General features: G+C 39.6%; 1 protein-coding gene across 1 annotated transcript in view; it reads left to right on the top strand.

Moving 5' to 3' along the window:
- The window catches only part of LOC138036388 (uncharacterized protein YfbL-like), a 33,391-nt gene extending 24,502 nt beyond the window's left edge, over window positions 1-8,889 (top strand). The window contains exons 5-6 of the mRNA XM_068882696.1: window positions 1,458-1,757; window positions 7,451-8,889. Coding sequence (XP_068738797.1) covers window positions 1,458-1,757; window positions 7,451-7,629 — 479 coding nt within the window. The 3' untranslated portion in view covers window positions 7,630-8,889. The remainder of the gene's footprint in view (window positions 1-1,457; window positions 1,758-7,450) is intronic.
- The last annotated feature ends 3,611 nt before the right edge of the window (window positions 8,890-12,500 follow it).

The raw sequence follows: 12,500 nt of genomic DNA, 5'->3' as shown, positions 1-12,500 counted from the left end.
TGCTGTAGCGGTTTGTCTTTCTTTGGTATCAGAGTTATCAACCCCTTGCGCTATGAGATGGAAAGGTGTCCCTGGGTGAAAGACGAGTTTAAAGCGACAAGTAAAAAGGGAGACAGATCGTCCCAAAACACTTTATAAAATTCTGCTGGAATACCGTCCGTCCCAGGCGATTTACCCGATTCCATTGTTTTAGGCTCTCTAAGCATTCCGTTGATGACAGTAGGCCTTCGCAAGATTCTTTTTGATAATTACCGAGCTTTGTTTCAGTAACCTCAGGGAAAAAAATATTATCATGGTCATTGACAGTCGAACACAGCAGTTACTTAGCTGAACACACGCGCAAGCGCCAAAACAAGTTTACTAACTCATTTTACCGGTTCAATTTAATTAATTTGTCCTTGGCTATGGACCGCGACTCACTCAAAGAAACTAACCGATGTCCGCAGTGCTTCCTCTCTCCGGAAGCGTAGGAGAAACCAACTGCTCGCAGGTAAGCGCACCTTGAAAGGTATCACCTGAATTGTTTTAGCAATACACTGAAAAAAAGTTGTCGGTACGTAGTTCTGTGTCTAGCTTGATGGAACGGTTTTGGAAAAAAAACAAGTTTGAGAGACTTTGTTTTAATTACTGTGGTAGGGCATTATCGAATAAGAGCATTTACTTAAAGAGAGAAAAGATCAACTGCCGGTAGTTATTTACTCTTTACGTGTCCAAAGCATGAGCCTTAATTTCCCCATTGAGTAAACATGATCGACGATTGGACGGTTTTCAGCACAGAAGTGATAGTGGGCATTAAGCAGTTGACCTGACCAAGAATGTCACTTAACAACAGGTTTGAACAACAGACGCTCTGCACATGCCAAATGTTCATAGGATTTATGTACATTGTTTTATCGTACTTTTTTCAACAGCGACAAAAAATAACCGAATCTAAATTCATCTAGCAGCATGCATACTACAAGCTCTAAGATCGTATTTTTAACATTGTTAATGTGTAAAACCATTTTTTGTCCTTCATTTGTTACATTACAGTAAAATACAATGCAAAAATCTTTATTTAACGAACCACATTAATATAATCTCAAATAGTTTTTTTTTTTTTTTTTTTAAACTTGTGACCCTCAAATTACGTGATATCGCCGTGGAGCACAGCAACGCAGCCAGATGTAATTATAGTAGCTGTTGTCAATTTTTGATGAGAGAGGAAAACCGGAGTTCTCGGAGAAAAATGCTCGAGACAAGTTGACATCAGCCCACATACTATCGCAGAGTAAGAGGCGCAAATGAGAACCACGACGCAAGGCTGACTTCTTAAGCCAGACAGTCTTATGGGGAACAAAAAGAACAGGGGAGTAATTCTTACTCGTCCTTTCTCAACTGTCCCTGTTGCCTTAACGAACTGTTAAATAACAACTGGGATTTAAAGGTTGGCTCTTATTTTTCTTAAAATCCCGCAGACCTAAAGAAGAAGACTACCATGTATCGGGTGGAACTTCCTTCCCTTGGCCAACCTCCAACCTTTTTGAGAAGTGATCACGTATCATTTTGGGAAAGCAAGCCTACCTTGAGCGCTATTTTCCTCACTGACACCGCTAACTTCAGGGGACGCATGACTTCCTGTTACCACAAGGATTGCGACAGGCTTGCAAGAGTAACTCCTCAAATGCTGCAATTTTTGCAGAAGACTATTGACGTCATCGTATCCGTGGCCAATGACGTCACCAAGCAGTCATGTCCCCAGTCCGCTGATGTTTCAGGTAGGAGACTACCGGAGCCCGATAGATTTGTAACCCATTTTCTACCTGTGAAATAGCAATTATCGTTAATTCCTAATTTGCTCTGAATTTACTATAGATGGTTTTCAATCACGTGATAAGGCGGCCATGTTGGTGCACAAAACAATAGCAAATTAAAGCGACTTTCATATGACCTTGAAAAATAAACGTAAAAACAGAACATAAACAAAAATGCAAAGCATTAATTGGCTTGTCGAACAAAAAAAAAAAAAAAACAAGCGGAAATTTTTCATTGGCTTGGCGAACGCGGATGCAAGCAATGTCATCTCTCCATGGAAATTTCTGGAAAGCGATCGGCATGTCGCTTTGACGTCATTTGAAATGCGGTAATGTGATTGGGCAATCGAACTGTTTACTGCCTATACTAGGAGTTTCCTTGGAGGGAATAAGGAGAAGCTTTGTCTTAATTTTTCCAAACATTGGTCAGTGAAACAAATTGCTAGCACTTTTTCAAGATCATACGACAGTCGCTCTATGGCCGGCTCATGTTTTGCACTATAATAGTCAAATTCCCAAAAGAATTTTTCCTACATTGTTTTGTGCACCTACATAGCTGCTGTGACATCAGATGAAAACCATCTATTATGGTTAATTTAGAAGTTCTGAAAGCTTGATATGGATCATGGGGATTTATGGTCATATCTATTTTAAAAGATAACCCAAGTGTATGGACATAGGACTCGAGCCGGGCACTTAGCCACTTGTCCACCACACGGCTAGCTCGACACTCAGGGACAACATTTTAAAGCTATTTGATAAAGTACGACGCAAGCATAAGCACAAGCAACATACGCAGGCGCAGTAGCGTTGTGATAATTGGTACCTTTCATTAGAACAAAAGACATAATTAACAACAAGTTAATGCGCCTGCATATGCTACTTATGCGTATGCTTGCGTTGTACGTGTAAACCAGCCTTAGTTAATACTGAATTATCATTCGGCAACAAACAACATTAGACACTGCAAAAGGTCGGTTACCAAACTTCACGACAACACTTTAAAATCTAAGCTTACGCCTAATTTATCGAGCCTAGGCCTAATTACTCTTCGGCGATGATATTCTATAAGAAACTTAAATAAATCTGATTTTTGAGACCGCGATGTTTTCATCTCCAGTGGTGAGGCGAAAAGAAGCGGTCCCTATGGAGTTGAAATTGCGGGTTCAAACCCAATCCACGTAAAGAAAACTGGTCGCTTTGTTGGTAGTCACAAATGTGCATATCACAAGGTATTGAAATAATCTCCCATCGAGTAAATTTAGTTTACATGTATTCTCTCCAGTATGTCTAAACTTCGCTGCCCCGAGGAGAACTCATACTTTCCCAACCTTTACGATTACCTGCGAGCGCGTTAGACCACTCGGCCACCATGACATACTTCTCTTATCAGGATGAAAGCAAACGTTTAATGTGGAATCTTTCCAGTATTAAACTATTCGATAAAATGGACAGATGCTTTTTCTTTGAGAAAGGCAAGCTTTAAAGGTAAGGATAATTTTTCTACGTTATTTCTAGGTCTTGCTTCGTACTTTTGTGTTCCACTGTGAACATTATTTTGCATAGAATGAATATTTCATTAGAAGTATTTTGCATAGAGCGAAGACTCCAATATTTCTTGGGAACCAGTTTATTCGCCGTTTTGACGTAGAAAGAAAATAAGAAAATAGCTTTCAACGGCCAAACAAGATAAAAAAAATGAAATTAAGTTTAAAAAAACGGATTAGCTATCGCCGTCACGGGGACTTCGTAGCGGTCCCCGACCCAAGTACTAACCTCATTCGGAAAAGCTTAACTTTAGCTGACACTTGGACTAGCATCAACGATTGTGATCTTTGTGTTAAATTCGCACATTTTCTCTTGTCGAACTTCATAAAACTTGAAAGAAAAAAAAGCAAACTAACAAAAGCCCGGTGTCTTGCCGTCATTTTGTCACAGTTGCATCCTTTGTTTTGTGAGTTGTCAGTATTAAACACGCAGGTAACTTGATTACAGGCGGCCGCTAAAATCGATGTCACTTTCGATTTTGCGATTCTACTTGTACGACCAAAAGTACGATAGAAAAATTGAACTCTGATTGAACGTAACAAAAATCTCCCGAAATGTTTTTCACTGATGGCAAATTGTTCTATTCTCGATCGATACTTCCTAAAAGTTTCCTTCTGTTCTCCTCAAAAACTACATATAAATATTTATTTACTTCTGCGTCGATAGTTGTTTTGCATAAAGCAGGCTAGCAAAATCTGTACCTTGCTTAGTTCGCATTTTTGAGAGTTAAAATAGAATTTTTGGTGATATGTTCCTGACAGTAAGTCGCATATTTTGATGTTCCCCATCCAGATACTAACCCCGCTGGAAAGGGTTAACCTTAGTAACATTGGTCTCGGAAAGCTGTGAGAATTCCCATATCCCCACAACTTTTAAACCTAAATATCCCGTATCCTGATCGCTTCTCGGCCTTTTGACGCAGATTAGTTTCTCGGCCAAGGGCTACGGTCAAGTACCATTGTACTACGCACGGTACTTTTTTCGGCTGCTTGTCTGTTCTCTTGAGAAGCGATCACTAGAGTTTTTTGGTTTCGTTTTTGATAGTCTTTTGTTCAGCTCGAGTGTAGAATCATGACGAACTTTTTTAGTTTCTGAGAACTATTTAATACTTCTAGCTTTTGTTGAGTTAGAGAGAGTTTTGGCGATCTCAACCCGGACTGGACTACTGGATTTAAGCTTTTTTCTTAACGAGATTTCAAGCTATTTTGAAACGTTTGGTACCAAGTTACTCTTATACTGAAATCAAGATTATGAAATTGTAAAATTAGAACTTTGGACTAGACTATAGAACACGCAATTACGGAATTTTAGATTTTTGAGCATTGAGAGAAATAAAGTACAGATGTTGTCTTCTTGTCTTCGCCACGGCAGATTCAAGGACGTTTGCACCCAAAATGTTCCCACGTACATATTTTTTAAAAACTTGCTACGCAGAAAGGTAATGATCTACCTTTGCCAAAAAGGCAAAAAAATGGGGGGTCAACGGTACTCGTTTTTTGAGATCATGAAGTGCACTTTTAGAAGATTGCGTTATTTTAAGACGATCGTAGCTTTACAACTGTCAGCAATAAGAAAGATACATTAGTGAAATTTAGATCAGGTAAACGTACTCAATTCAACATAACTAATATAACTAAATTAAGTTTGCAGCTGATGTCTTTTTCTGAGGTGAAATAAACGATACATATTAGTCTAAGAAAGAAAACTTCGGTCGCACGAGAGCATAAAAGGCGAAATATCACGATAACTTCTCAAGCACAGATTTTTTTTTTTTGTTTTTTGTTAAAATGGACAAAATCGGAAAAGGAAGTAATCTAGGGAAAGAAAAATAGTGGTCAACGAGCATTCAAGAGAGTAAAATCGCTGCGAAGTTCTGAAAGCGATGGTATATTCGCACTGTCACGTAATTGCGGGACATTTTCGAGAAGACCTGGGTCCACAGCTATCCCATAATGCCACACACTTTCACATTCCATTCTTGTGGAAAATGTTTGCGCCTTTAGCATCGTGTTTACCTTCGTGGTCTGCGATGCATGACGTGTGCGTTACATGGGCGAAAAAATGGGCAGTAGCAATGGGCGCGAACGTCCTTAAACAGTTTGCAAGGAACTAAACCAGGATTACGGCACCGGACTTCGAATGTAGGGCCCGGTTGTTCGAAAGCCGATTACCTTAATCCAGGATTAGCGTATAGTAAACATTTTATTTTATGTTTTCAACTTTTTGGTAACAGTTTTCTTTGCTTATTAAAGTTTTTTTTAAGATTGAATTCTTCTAATGTAAAGTTTTACCGAATATCAGCCTTGAACAGCATTTGGGAGTAGAGAATAAAACTCGTTTTAAAACTCTGCTTTTTAACAACTGACCCAGGATGATAAGTTGTCGAACTGTGATTTGTAATAAGTTTTTCGGATGATTTAAGGCTGATCTGGTATTTTTTGGATGAACGGAGTTAAGGAAGCAGGTAAAACTAATAATGAGTTTTTACAACAAACAACTTCAAGTTATATTACAGATTAATCTTTCTGGTAATCTCTAGCCATTTTCCGAAGTTTACCTGTACTTGAAGTTGACTGTAACTGGACAATTTGTGTTAACTGTTTGCGCATTCCACGGATACGCCCTTGTAGGCGTCTTGTTTTCCTTATTTTCTCTGCTACCACAAGTCCTTGGACACAGCGTCCTAAATTAACGATAACAGTAATATTGAAAGCAAATTAAGAATTACCTATAATGGTTAATTTAGAGAAGAGATCATGTCGTAGATTTGTTGACTTACCGCTTTTAACCTCGTTCCCAGGACCTTTCCTTTCACTTTGGGGTGGGACGGGAAAGCCAAAGGGGAAGTCCTGGTAACGAGGTTGATACCCCTAAGTTTGGCTGACTCAACACGCAAAAATAAAGTGCCTATATGGTTATAAAGCAACAATAACAATAGTTTTCGGATTAGTGAAGAGATCTTGTCTTAAACACAAACGGGCGAAAAAAAAAGAAGTTTCTTTTTCAACATATGATTCTTTGCATTCTGAGAGCAACTTAAAACTTCTTTTCATGCGCTATGATTGGTTGAGTAGGAGGTGTACAGTTATGTTCAGCAACTACTCATATCCCAGCGGCCGAAGCAGTATAATGCGTCTCTCCTCTGTCTTTATATATACATAGCAAATAACAAGACTAACTCAAAGACGCGGTAAAATAAAATTGGCCAAAGTCGTCCAGAAGCATTATCATGCGTCTCCAGCAAAAAACGTCTTTGAAAAATGTGTTTTGACATTCAAATTTAGTATCACCCAACTAGTGGACTAATGCAAATCCTGAATTTTGATTGGCTACGCTACTAGATGACTATTAGTAATAGTCCTCAAGTATCGAAAAGCGTGACGCTTTCTTTCGTTTTATTTCGGCCAAATAAATATTTCTTCAAGTTGCATTCGCTAACTTTATTATTGCCTTTCCTGTCCAACTGGTTGGGTGATACTAAAACAAATAGACCCCTCGCTTTCAAGGGCCACGGGTCAATAGCCCCATTCGGCTTCTCCTCGTGGGCTATTGACCCGTAGCCCTTGGGGGCTACGGGTCTAGTTGTTGTTATTATTATGTAAGTCTGTAAGTTCGAGAGCCAATTCAAAACCCCTTTTAATGTTGTGTGAGTACAGGAATTCAAGGACGGGACACACTAGGCGATAAGTCACTGCAACACGCACGTCGCGGGGATAAGTATCCGCAACAATTCGCCTCGTGTGACATGGGTAATTATTTATGCAACAATCATTCTCGCTGTGGCAGGATTTTGTCGCTGCGATCAGTTGCACGAGTTCAAACCGTTTGAATTCTTGCGACTGATCGCAGGAACAAAATTAGCGAGAGCAGCATTGTCGCACCGTGTGTACACGTCCGGCAACCAGTCGATATGACAAAATATAAATGAACGTATGAGAGAGCGTCACATGGTCCACCATATTGAATTATAAAACTAGTTCACATTCCCTCTCACACGAGATCACCGCGTGTGCACCATACAGGCGTCGTGTCGCAGGACTCAAGCGGTAAGAAAGGATAATTAGCTGCATTGATTGACGAACTGACATTTTTGTTTCTTCAACTTGTAGAAGATGGCATGGAGGGATGGGAAGTAGCGTTGCTTACAATAGGCATGCTTTTGGTTGGTGTGCTGAAAGGCGTAGCAGTAGTGGTGTGCCATCACCGCTGGAAGAAACAGCAAGGCCCACTGGTGACAACACGCGACATGCCCATGCAGTCAAGCACCAACCCAGACAATACTGTTTAATCATTTTCGTCAGGCGTCAGAATTTCGGTCTTAGTTTTGCCATTCACCGCGAACGCGGTGCAATTTGTCAGAATGTTTCGTTGAAAGAAAAGGTGAAAATGTATGAAATACTAACAGGGGAGTGCGCGCTTGTAAATAGTGTTAAGATATCAGGCCCCAGTTGTTCAAACGATAGATAGTGCTATCCGCCGGATAAATCACTATCCAGTGGATAACTAATAGCGAAACCAAATGCGCTATCCAATGGATAGAGATTTATCCGGAGGATAGCGTTATCCACCTTTTGAACAACTGGGGCCAGGCATGGAAGGTGACTTTCGTAAAACGCCCATGTCGACGGTTCTCACAACCGGATCCTGATAAGTCTTTTTTTAATTACCTAAAACATTCTTAAAGCGGCAATGTTGGCACCAGAAACACATGACCTTAAAGCGTGTAACTTTCTACTCCTTTCCTTGGAACAAAGCTGGGGATTTTGGGACACCAATTTTATGCCCAAATATGGACAAAAATGAGATCGAAGCTGCACGTGCGGGAAAATGCACGAGCTACGTTACATCCAAATAAGGAAATTTTTGAACTAAAAAAAACCCAGCTTTGAACCAGAGTTATATGCGCTTCAAGTTTATGATCTTCTGTGGTTGCTGAAACGATGCAAAATGAGAAAGAAAAACAACACCACTCACTCGTTTCATTTCCCTTTATACGGTCAGATCTTAACACATCCTGTTTCTTACTATTCACTTAGTCATTTAATCCTATATCTGCGTTTATATAATCCAGATCAAGAACATCTAAATAAAGCATTGACGCTAAAGCGTGAAACATCAGTGGTTATTCATTACGTCATTGAGGACTAGCAAACTTTATCCCTTGCATGCGGAAAGTTACATTTTAAAAAAAGCGTGGACACAATTAGCCATACAAATAGCCCTTATGCCTGATGACGTCTGACTAGCTAAAATCACCACCAATCCTCGAATTCGAAAGTCGAACTTGTAAATTTTGGCTTGAGCTAAATCCCAGAGGAGCGAACTTGTAAAGAAAACCCACGTGCAAACAATATTGCATGTCCAAATGATGTGAATAATTTTGTGCAAACGAGGCTTGGTAGCTAGTCAGACGTCATTACGCATAAGGCCCATTAACCTTGCGTTTCCTTTACTTTCTGTTTCGAATGGTACATCACTCTGTCCGCCATGATCAAGCCGTCTACTCACAATGCCATTTTCATATTTAGAACTGATTTTTTTAATTTCTCCGCTTCAACATTAATTTTTTTATGCAAAAACTGCTCACGATTTGTAAATTGCCATTCCTCTACCTAGGCCCTGAACACACTGAATTCCGCGTACAAGTATACTTAACAGCGGGGGTAGCTGTAGTGTCAACTAGTACTAATTTACTAAGAAGAGGCTGTTTATTTATTTTTTTACGTTGTTCGTGGGGCAGTAGATTCTGATTAAATGCAATGCATTCTGGTTAAACGTAATGCATTCTGGTGAAAAGGGGCGAATTCGTCGCAGCTTACGTACTTTTCCTTAAATCTATACTATATTGCTGCGCGCTTGCTTTTTTCAGTTTTTCATTTTATTTTTCATTTTAATTTATTCGCCACAATTCAAGGAGTGGCAGGGGACAGGAACAGAACTTTCGTCCCAATTGACACCTGACCCCTATATCCATAGATCAGACCACAACACCGGGAACTACATGCCCTACTCTTCTCGAGTAGTGTGTGGGTTCTTTTACGTCTCACAGAATTTATACCCAAGGGTCATGAGACGGGACCTCCGGCTTATAGCCTTATCCGAGAAGACTTGGAAGTCTAACCATTCGCAGATGTCGTTACAAAGGCAGCACTTTCTCCTCAGTTATTTAAAGACCCTGAGTGTTGTTCTGGCCGGAGTTGAACTCCCGCTGACCTCCCGCGTGACAGCCCGTTGCTCAACCAACTGCGCCACCGGCGTGCGCACCACAGCAAAACAAAAAGGTATCTCTCACACAGATTGAATTTTCCAAAGGTGACCTAGTATAAGAGCAAATCGAATCTAACTTACACTTTGCAATTTTCCAGTTAAACTGTCCTCCAACTCCTATATTTAGTCAATTTCTACCCCAGTAGAATCACATGAACCAAGTTTAATGGCCTTGCACCCACGAGTCTTCTATATGGCTCAGTGGAAGAGCGTTCGGCACTTCGGCTCCTGTAAAGGAGCACTCGGGTTTTTTCCGAGTATCCCGAAGTCACATCGGTAAAGAATTTGTAGTATTTAGTATCGTATTTTACCGTCTCCTTTATTATATTAATTGCCAATACATTGTTTGTTTTGTTTTTTACACCTGTTAGATTTTTAAATAGCTGTTACTCGAATTAATATGCATTTTTCGTTCCTGTTTTACGGTATTGAACTATACACATTGCGGCCTTAACGTTTGTATTCAGAGTTGATCGTTATGACCATTATAGGACAAAATCAGATGATATGAACGTTAAGTTTTGCTGGTGTCGATATGAAGCGATCGTATCAAACCGTGAATTGCAAGAGGGCCTGGCACAATACAAAATTTTTCCAATCGTGAAGGTGGCTCTGAATTAGCTCCATATGTATTTTTAACTGTGACTTAAAGAGTTTTATCACAGCCTGTTAATCAGTTCCACAAAATACAAATTAGGTGCCACCGAGTTCGTTTTTGAGATAAGAGTTTAAGGTAATTCCCTTGAAATTGTTCTCCTATCAAACTTTTTTGGAAACTTGGCATAATTAACATTCATGACATGAACATTAAAAAAATGCAATAAAAAAATGGGGTCACCGTGCTTGTGAGATATTTTTACTGGTTTCGCATTAAAAATTCGAATCACCTTCATACAGAATTAAGTCTTGATTACTTGAAACATACAAAATTTTATTTTGAAAATAAAGCTTCTTTTGTTCACATAAGCAGCATTGCTTCATTTTTTTTACGCCGTTTTTGATTGCCTGGTTGTGGGAATAGTGCACTCTTTGGGACAGTTCCATGGTTAGCTTGAAGTCCTCGCCTTGGCCAAAATACACCCAGTACGGATTAGTTACTGTTTTCCAAAAAAATTCATGCTCTACTATCAAACTTTTTGTCTTCTTCAAATATGTTAGATTGCTCTTAGCAAATACCTGAGAAAAAAATCGGGGGTCACCGTGCTCGTTGAGAGAAAAGGAGCATTTATTTCGATATCGGCTTAGTTTGAGGGAAATCTTAAGTTTTGTACGCGCACGTGCTCATGCAGTGCGCGCGCTAATGACGCGAAAATCGTTCGAAGTAGGGATGCGCAATGCAATACTAAGGAATTACCTGAAAGACAAAATATAGTGTGTTTTAGATGGCTCTTTTGTTGCTATGGGAATCTCTTACATCACATCGATGAGTGCATCCTATTAAAGTGCTCCTGTGACCAAAAAATCAATTCCTATTTTTCTTTGGTTTTCAAAGCCATGTTAACTAAACCCTAAGCGACCAAAGCTTTAAGCCTTGAATTAAAAAAAGAACCCTGTTTATTTTAACTGGATTTTTCCTATTATTTTAATGGTCCGTCATTACTAACTTTAAGATCTTGAGAGAGCTGGATTGAGGAGAAAATGACGTCAAAGGCTTAGTCTAAGAATACAATACGAGTGTACGCAGCAGAACTTTTAAACTCGCGTTTTGCATATATAATTAAGCTGTATTTAAGGCTGGTGTGCCTTTGTCGTTACTTTCCATGGATCCAACCCTCTGAGGTCCAATCGGTCAGTTTTGAACGTTAGTAATGGCGGACCGAGAAATTCAAAATATACACTCCAAGTAAACGGCCTTTGGACAAAAATCCAAGCTAAAAATTTTGCCAGTCAGATGATAAGCAAACACACTTTCAAAGGGGCACTATAAGCAGGCAGTTATTCATATGGTCTCATTATAACTTTGCCGTTACGTGAAACAGTTGTGTAGCTTCAATCCTTCCAGAAAGAATAAGTACAGTTTTTAGAAAGTGTTGAAACTATGTTGAGACTCCTTAAGACCACTTAAAACTGCTACGGACCGAGCAAACTTTTTGATAAAATGATACCCAACTCAAGGGACATTGAGATCATGGGAAGCAAGAGCCATAAAAGTAAAGAGTAACTTTGAGGAAAAACCTGAACTAGTGTATTACAGCCCGAAACTAAAGACATCATGGCTCTTTTAAATTCTGGAATTCTGAAGGCATACAAAATGGGATTGACTAGAGAATTGGCGCAAGCTAAAGAAACCAAAAAGAAACTAGAAAAGACATAAAAAGTCTTTCGAAGAATATAAGAAAATAAAAACGAATGTATGGTAGCAACAACACTGAAGATACAACTCTCACCATGAACAGTGCCTTGGTCAGTTTTCTTTCTCGACTTATTGCGCCATGGTGCTGGGGTCGAGTTCGCAGTACATTGTAACAACAATGATCGATGCATACGAAACAATGATAATAAAAGGGCAACAAGCTTCTATTGAAAATTATGAGTAACACTCCCTAGGACTTTGTAATTGAAAAAAGGACCTCCTCTTTTTTAGGATGCGATGCTTTTCAATGAGCAAAACGTGGCGTGCACGCTGCACTCGCTCCAATGAATTCGAAATAGCAGCAAGGTTTGTCGCCGAGGCTACTGCGAACACCTAAAGGATAGCAATTATATACTTTTCTCCGTTGGCGACAAATAGTTCTCCCAAACGCTTCAACTCAACAAGACTCCTCCAACAAACATGTCTGCAACTACCAGACTGATCACCAGGTACATATTACGCTCTCCTTGACGTAAACAATGACTGCAAGGCCATGCATTGACATTGTGCCAATGCCTATAGTACAAAGTACTGTGAGC

Source organism: Montipora capricornis, unplaced genomic scaffold, assembly GCF_036669925.1.
Source record: "Montipora capricornis isolate CH-2021 unplaced genomic scaffold, ASM3666992v2 scaffold_482, whole genome shotgun sequence".
Taxonomy (NCBI): domain Eukaryota; kingdom Metazoa; phylum Cnidaria; class Anthozoa; order Scleractinia; family Acroporidae; genus Montipora; species Montipora capricornis.
This window is presented reverse-complemented; position numbering and strand designations above follow the sequence as displayed.